Raw genomic sequence first — 7780 nt, 5'->3', positions numbered from 1 at the left:
ACAGCCGCTGGCCCACAATGCACTAGCACTCTGTAGTACAGCCGCTGGCCCACAATGCACCGGCACTCTGTGTTACAGCCGCTGGCCCACAATGCACCGGCACTCTGTGTTAGAGCCGCTGGCCCACAATGCACCGGCACTCTGTGTTAGAGCCGCTGGCCCACAATGCACCGGCACTCTGTGTTAGAGCCGCTGGCCCACAATGCACTAGCACTCTGTAGTACAGCCGCTGGCCCATAATGCACCGGCACTCTGTGGGACAAGCGCAGGCCCATAATGCACTCTGTGTTATAGCCGCTGGCCCACAATGCACCGGCACTCTGTGGTTTGTGTGTAAAAGCAGTGTGGGTGGACAGGATCACAGCCAGACTCTGAGACATGGCCCTTGGCTGGCATGTGTGGTCACAGGCGTGTTTTATTGTGACTTGTGTACATTTTATAGCATTATTGTTTTACCACACGAGTACAAGTTCTCCTCCAAAAAGCGTTACTCTTACTGCAGTTGTCAGCAATGTCTTCTGCAGTTTAAAATGGCTGATTAACCAAGGCTTGTACTCTGCTGTATAATGGAGGTTTGTATTGGTTGTATCTTATGAATGGAGCCACTCACCCAGGCCTTGTGTTGACTAATCAGCTGGGTGGTAAAATAGAACCTGATGGATTTTGAAAGTGTTTGTAGGTCTGTGTTCGCGGACGATCCCGGAGCTGCACATTTTTGCATGGCTGTCATGCCCCCTTTCATGTTTCCACAGTAACCAAAGTTCCTTTCATCTGCAGCTCACAGTATTAATAGAGTGGGGGGTGTACCCCCATACCCACACATGTCTAAATCCAGTCTCTGTGATCATGTAAATGTGCTGTTTGTCTTCCTAGAGTGAGGCCACAGGCCTGCGGCTGCAGCTGCCCTGCAGCTGGGAACCGTTTCTGCATAACGCCGCTTCATGCTGTCCCTCGCCATGGCAACCAACTGCTCAGGTAGCAGGAGTGTATACTAGAGTGCTGAGAGACACTCAGGTAGCGGGAGTGTATATTAGAGCTCTGAGGCACACTCAGGTAGCGGGAGTGTATATTAGGCTAGGCACCCCACTCTAAAGTAGCTCGGAATGTAATGTGGTTTCTGAGTGACCCCACCCGGTGAGTGGGACGTTCTGCATACGGAGTGTCTGTGGCACACTCAGGTAGCGGGAGTGTATATTAGAGTGCTGAGGCACACTCAGGTAGCGGGAGTGTATATTAGAGCTCTGAGGCACACTCAGGTAGGGGGAGTGTATATTAGAGTGCTGAGGCACACTCAGGTAGTGGGAATGTATATTAGAGTGCTGAGCTCTGAGGCACACTCAGGTAGGGGGAGTGTATATTACAGTGGCTGAGACGCCTATAGTGCGATTCAATTTTTATAGCTTACATTGTATCCATTTAGTACAGGATGTATATTAGCATGCAGGTGTACCCTCAGGTACACGGAGTGTACTTACGAATCGAAGCCACACCTCAGGTTACAGGCAGTGTATATGTGCACACTGTCCTGCTGTGTGCACTGTGCGTCTCATGGCAAGATGGTCTGCAATGTAGAGTCTGGCTGCAGATCTTGTGTAGGTTCCCAAACACAAACTTTTATTTATTTATGCTAAAGCTTTCCTCTATACAGTATGAGACAAAAAATTAAAAAATGCAAATAATGCTGCACAATAAGAGCAACAACAAAATAAAAATCCACCAGATTAGTTTAATATTTACAATAAATACAATTTTTACATTGTACAGCGTATATACACATTCTATATACATTTCATTCAGAATACAAATCTTGCTTTAATCTGGAAGTCATCTAGCCTCACACTGACTCTGGGCTGGGACAGACTCATGTTATTGCACCTTTCAGACACAATACGTTAGAACAGAAACAAAACTTTTCAATTTTTTGAAAAAAAAAAAACCTGACTTCAAAATTCAACCCAGAGCACACAGTCAACATGCAAGGCTCACCTGTCTGGCTGAAGGGCAGTTTTAAAACAAAACATTGTATCCTCGAGTTTACTCACGAAATGTGAACTTGTCTATTTCTGGTCTCTGACACACTGCATTTGCACAGTCTGAGTGGTGAAACAGAGGGTTAGGCACCGTGGTGAAAAAGGGGTTAGGCACTGTGGAGAAACAGCAGGTTAGGGAACATGTTGAAACAGCGTTAAGGACCGTGGTGCTGAAATGAGTTCAGCAGTGCAGTGTTCCTGTTCCACGCACGGCAGCACTGCTTCAGGGACCTGCCTAACAGGTTGGCATGTTTGCCCCAAAGCAAACATCATCTAATGCTTCTAAAAAAAGTTTTACAAAGCATCTTTGTCTATACCAAAGTAGTACCAGCTACATTATTTTAAAAATATTCATTTGTATATGTGTGTAAATTTGTATATTCAAAGCGTGTATTCTTTGATTTATATAAAACTTGACATTCCCACATCTTCCACAGATTTGCTTGCTCCTGAATAGTCTTAGTGCACGCACGCGCACACACACACACACACATGCGCACTCACACTCTCTCACACACACACACACACACACACACATGCACTCTCTCACACACACACACACACACACACTCTCACACTCACACACACACGCACATGCGCTCTCTCACACACACACATACTCTCACACTCACACACACACACTCTCACACTCACACACACGCACATGCGCTCTCTCACACACACGCACGCACACACACACACGCACACACACACACACACTCTCACACACACTCACACACACACACACACAGCTCTTCACATGTGGCGCTTCATGTGCAGGGCCAGGTGGTCGGAGCGGGAGAAGGCACGCTCACACAGGTGGCACTGGAAGGGCCTGTGGCCCGTGTGCTTGCGGAAGTGGCGCGTCAGCTCGTCGGAGCGGGCGAACTTCCAGCCGCATCCCTCCCAGCTGCAGTGGTAAGGCTTCTCACCTGCGCCCAGGAATAGCAAACGTTAGCCGAGCCCAGGAAGAGCAGACGCTAGCCGAGCAGCACAGTCACACACAGAGCTCAGCCCAGGAAGAGCAAACGCTAGCCGAGCCCAGGAAGCGCAAACGCTAGCCGAGCAGCACGGGTACACGCAGAGCTCAGCCCAGGAAGAGCAAACGCTAGCCGAGCAGCACAGTCACACACACAGCCTTATATCAGCATGAGGACGTAACAAGGAAGCGCCATTAATCTCAGTGAAGGTGGGAAAATATATATTTTCGGTATTACTAATAGTGGAAGTTTAGCAGCTAATAAGTTATGCGGTTTGTAGTGCGTGCTGTGGTGTGGTGTTACCTGTGTGTGCAGTGTTACCTGTGTGTGTGCAGTGGTGTGGTGTTACCTGTGTGTGCAGTGTTACCTGTGTGTGTGCAGTGGTGTGGTGTTACCTGTGTGTGCAGTGTTACCTGTGTGTGTGCAGTGTTACCTGTGTGTGCTGTGGTGTGGTGTTACCTGTGTGTGCAGTGTTACCTGTGTGTGCTGTGGTGTGGTGTTACCTGTGTGTGCAGTGTTACCTGTGTGTGTGCTGTGGTGTGGTGTTACCTGTGTGTGCAGTGTTACCTGTGTGTGTGCAGTGGTGTGGTGTTGCGGTGTTACCTGTGTGTGCAGTGTTACCTGTGTATGTGCGGGGTTGTGGTGTTACCTGTGTGTGTGCGGTGTTGTTTTTACCTGTGTGTGTGTACGGTTTTGCTGTGTTACCTGTGTCTGTGCGGTGGTGTGGTGTTACCTGTGTGTGTGCGGTGTTGTTTTTATCTGTGTGTGTGTACGGTGTTGCCGTTTTACCTGTGTCTGTGCGGTGGTGTGGTGTTACCTATGTGTGTGTGGTGTTGCTGTGTTACCTGTATGTGTGCGGTGGTGCTGTGTTACCTGTGTGTGCTGTGTTGTGGTGTTACTTGTGCGTGTGCGGTGGTGTGGTGTTACCTGTGTGTGTGCGGTGGTGCAGTGTTACCTGTGTGTGTGCAGTGGTGTGGTGTAACTTGTGTCTGTGCTGTGTTGTAGTGTTACTTGTGCGTGTGCGGTGGTGCATGTTACCTGTGTGTGTGCAGTGGTGTGGTGTAACTTGTGTCTGTGCTGTGTTGTGGTGTTACTTGTGCGTGTGCGGTGGTGCATGTTACCTGTGTGTGTGCAGTGGTGCGGTGTTACCTGTGTCTGTGCGGTGGTGCAGTGTTACCTGTGTGTGTGCGGTGTTGTGATGTTACGTGTGTGTGTGCGGTGGTGTGGTGTTACCTGTGCGTGTGCGGTGGTGTGGTGTTACCTGTGTGTGTGCGGTGGTGCAGTGTTACCTGTGTGTGTGCGGTGGTGCATGTTACCTGTGTGTGTGCAGTGGTGCGGTGTTACCTGTGTCTGTGCGGTGGTGTTACCTGTGTGTGTGCGGTGGTGCAGTGTTACCTGTGCGTGTGCGGTGGTGCAGTGTTACCTGTGCGTGTGCGGTGGTGTGGTGTTACCTGTGCGTGTGCGGTGGTGTGGTGTTACCTGTGTGTGTGCGGTGGTGCAGTGTTACCTGTGCGTGTGCGGTGGTGTGGTGTTACCTGTGTGTGTGCGGTGGTGCGGTGTTACCTGTGTATGTGCGGTGGTGCAGTGTTACCTGTGTGTGTGCGGTGGTGTGGTGTTACCTGTGTGTGTGCGGTGGTGCAGTGTTACCTGTGTGTGTGCGGTGGTGTGGTGTTACCTGTGTATGTGCGGTGGTGCAGTGTTACCTGTGTGTGTGCGGTGGTGCGGTGTTACGTGTGTGTGCGGTGTTACCTGTGTGTGTGCAGTGGTGCAGTGTTACCTGTGTGTGTGCAGTGGTGCAGTGTTACCTGTGTATGTGCGGTGGTGTGGTGTTACCTGTGTGTGTGTGGTGGTGTGGTGTTACGTGTGTGTGCGGTGGTGTGGTGTTACCTGTGTATGTGTGGTGGTGCAGTGTTATCTGTGTGTGTGCGGTGGTGCGGTGTTACGTGTGTGTGCGGTGTTACCTGTGTGTCTGCGGTGGTGCGGTGTTACCTGTGTGTGTGCGGTGATGTGCCTTCAGGTGTGAGCTCTTGGTGTAGGTTTTTGCGCAGCCGGGGAAGGTGCAGGTGTGGCTCGCCGTGCGTTTCCGTGGCCAGGAGCGCCGACCCCTCTTGGGCTTGGAGTCCATCAGGTCCATGGGCGAGGAGGGGGGCGTGAGCACGGCTCGCTGCGGGACGGGCAGGCCCCCCCGGCGGCCCCCGTACCCGCCCCGCTGCTGCGCGCTGTGGTAGAGCAGGGGACGGGCCGGTGGGGGGGGGAACGCGGCGGGAGCGCGGTAGGCGTGTGCGAACGCCAGGGAGCCGAGCATCTGCCCTGGGCACTCCGGGCTCCCCACATCCTCCGGGGTGAGGGGGGGCGTGATACTGCCCCCAGCCTGCGGGGGGGTGGCCAGCCTGGGCTCAAACGACATCATGCATGACACGCTGCCTTCCTGCTTGATTTTGGAGCCGCTCAAAACAGGCGCGTACCCGTCCACTGACCGCTCCACTTTGACACTGTCCACAAAGCCCTGTCTGTGGAGAGGGGCGGGGCCCAAGAGTAACCTGCCACTGGACACGCAGTACCCGCCGCTGTCCACCTCCGACGCCAGCAGATCCGCCATCAGACTGCTGCCGTATGGCGGAGGGGGGCTGCCCTGCTCAGGCACGGTGTAAGCGAGGGGGCTGCTCCCGGACTGATACAGATCTGCCGAAGCCACACTGCACTCTCCACCAGACCCTAGCGCTGAGACGCACTCTGAGCCGCTGGTGTTGGCGAGAATGAACTCCAGATCCAGGTACTTGCTGAGGTCCTCGTCGTCTTTCCTGCGCAAACAGCCCTCCGTGTTCTGCGCTGCGCCTGCCATGGAATAGCCGGAGTGCGCGAGTTTGTCCGTGCTGCTTTTCCACCTCTGCGCGAGACGAGCATAAGGGAGTTCATTAGAAAATGCGCCGCCCGGCACGCGCGCGTCAAACCCAGCGGTACTCCACAGATTTGCCAAACTAGCGCACACAATTAAGGTAAACTCTTTAGATCCATACACTTTACATAAATAGGCTACGCAACAACAGAAACAGAAATAAAAATAGAGAAAAAGAATTCGTAGGAAACACAATTTTTAAATTATACTTACATTTTCCCAAAATTTCTCCTTTTGACTCGCAAATGTAAATGTCGAAATTGAGGGTAGAATGGTCTCGCTTAAGGCCATGTCCACACTTTGCTTTAAGTACGATAAACGTTCTCTGTGTCTGTAAATATTTACATGTGTGCGCTCGGTCCACCTCACTCCTCCACAGAGACTCTTAAGTTGTAAGGCTGAAAGTTCTCTTTCGAAGTAACGTTTCAAATTTATAGGCAAGTTTGATTGGTAGGAGTTCCTACTTTATAAATATTGCAGGAAAAAGGCTGGACCAATTGTCGAGGCGGAGGAAACACGTTCAGGATGGACGTAGCGTCCCACTCGACCCTAAATTTAGCGCCGGTATATAAAGCTGCTGCTCGCCCAGTGTTTCCCTCTGTTCCAGACTCTCTTGTTCTTGTGCTCAGGCGCGCTTCTTAAAGCCCCAGCGCCACCCCCAGTCTGTAGCTGAACGAGTTTAACGTAAAACAGACGCGTTAAAACCAACCCCTTTGGAATGGGACCAGAATACACCGAGCGCGAGCGCGCTGTTGCTGGAGGGCTCAAATGTTACCACATTACAATACTTAAATTGAAATATCAGAGGACTTTTGAGTGCATTGGGACACTTTTTGTTTTAACAAGGAAAAAGAAACATTTTAACGAATAAGTCTATAACTAGTTTTACAACGCTGTTTTACAACCAAACATAATTATTATGAATTGATGGGATATTTTTTCATAATGTGGTTTCATTAAGATACATTTTCGTAATAGCCTATTTTAAATGTATTCATTGTTCATTTCAGAAACGCACTTATCCATTATATTTTACTGTCAAAATAGGGCGACAAAGAAACTCGAATTTGAGCGAACAAAAGTGTATTTGTATTTTGTGAGCAATTTTCCAACATTTGGAAGAGGCATGATGTTTTTATCTAAAATATATTGCTTACTCACATGGTGTATAATTGAAAGCTGTATCGCATAAGTACAATGTTGTAGATTTTATAGTGACCAGTTAAAGAAGTTGCAGTAAATAAATATATCAGAATTGTACTCTGCAACCAATGCTGTAATTCGGATCTAAATACGTAATAAAAAAATGAAATAATAAAAATACGTAACATATTTCCGTATCTGTAAATGGATCTTATTATGCAGCCTTTGTTGAAAGCAGTAATTTATGAATATTTGATATATGACGTCAAGGGTGGTTAATTTTATCTGGCTTGTAGATCTTTATAATGGACTTTGCTGTAGGCTATTCCAGACCTGTGTCAAATCGAGTTCCCCTGTTTATGGGAAAGGTAAAAGCTGTTCATGTGTAAAAACGAGTTTTATAATTATCCGTTTCTATTGTGCGCGGAGTGCGCTTTTATTTGGAGACCGTTGCGATACGTGTGTGTGTGTATGTGTGTTGCAGGTGAAATATGGCGATCGGTTTTACACCTGCTGAAATATCCAGTGTACATTACATTACATTACATTTATTTGGCAGACGCTTTTATCCAAAGCGACGTACAAAAAGTGCATTTAATGGTCATAGACAACTACTAAACACAGGTTCAGTAAGATACAATACTTATTTTGTACAGCTATTTCTAGCCAAGAACACAGTTTAGTTCACACAGTGAACACTATTCAGACCTAACCTCTGCAAAGCCAACTAA

At 49.2% G+C, this 7780-nt stretch overlaps 1 protein-coding gene across 1 annotated transcript; it reads right to left on the bottom strand.

Annotated features, from left to right (window-relative positions):
- Positions 1–1706: 1706 nt before the first annotated feature.
- LOC135258101 (Krueppel-like factor 2) lies at positions 1707–6531 on the bottom strand. The gene is made up of 3 exons (XM_064341352.1): positions 6120–6531; positions 5000–5897; positions 1707–2962 (listed from the first exon to the last, which is right to left on the bottom strand). Exons 1-3 carry the CDS (start codon positions 6195–6197, stop codon positions 2787–2789), a joined length of 1152 nt encoding a protein of 383 aa, XP_064197422.1. The 5' UTR covers positions 6198–6531; the 3' UTR covers positions 1707–2786.
- Between the last annotated feature and the right edge of the window lie 1249 nt (positions 6532–7780).

The sequence above is a fragment of the Anguilla rostrata genome, chromosome 6 (genome assembly GCF_018555375.3).
Source record: "Anguilla rostrata isolate EN2019 chromosome 6, ASM1855537v3, whole genome shotgun sequence".
Lineage (NCBI taxonomy): Eukaryota > Metazoa > Chordata > Actinopteri > Anguilliformes > Anguillidae > Anguilla > Anguilla rostrata.
Note: the sequence above shows the minus strand (reverse complement) of the source record. Positions and strands in the feature narration are given on the sequence as shown.

What these genes read in the sequence shown, in the direction of transcription:
- LOC135258101 (XM_064341352.1), bottom strand. Translation starts at nt 6,197, where the DNA reads ATGGCCTTAAGCGAGACCATTCTACCCTCAATTTCGACATTTACATTT. An exon ending in AGGAGAAATTTTGGGAAAAT is followed by an intron (nt 5,898 to 6,119) that starts GTAAGTATAATT and finishes CGTCTCGCGCAG; the next exon opens with AGGTGGAAAAGCAGCACGGA. An exon ending in ACATCACCGCACACACACAG is followed by an intron (nt 2,963 to 4,999) that starts GTAACACCGCAC and finishes TCCTGGGCGCAG; the next exon opens with GTGAGAAGCCTTACCACTGC.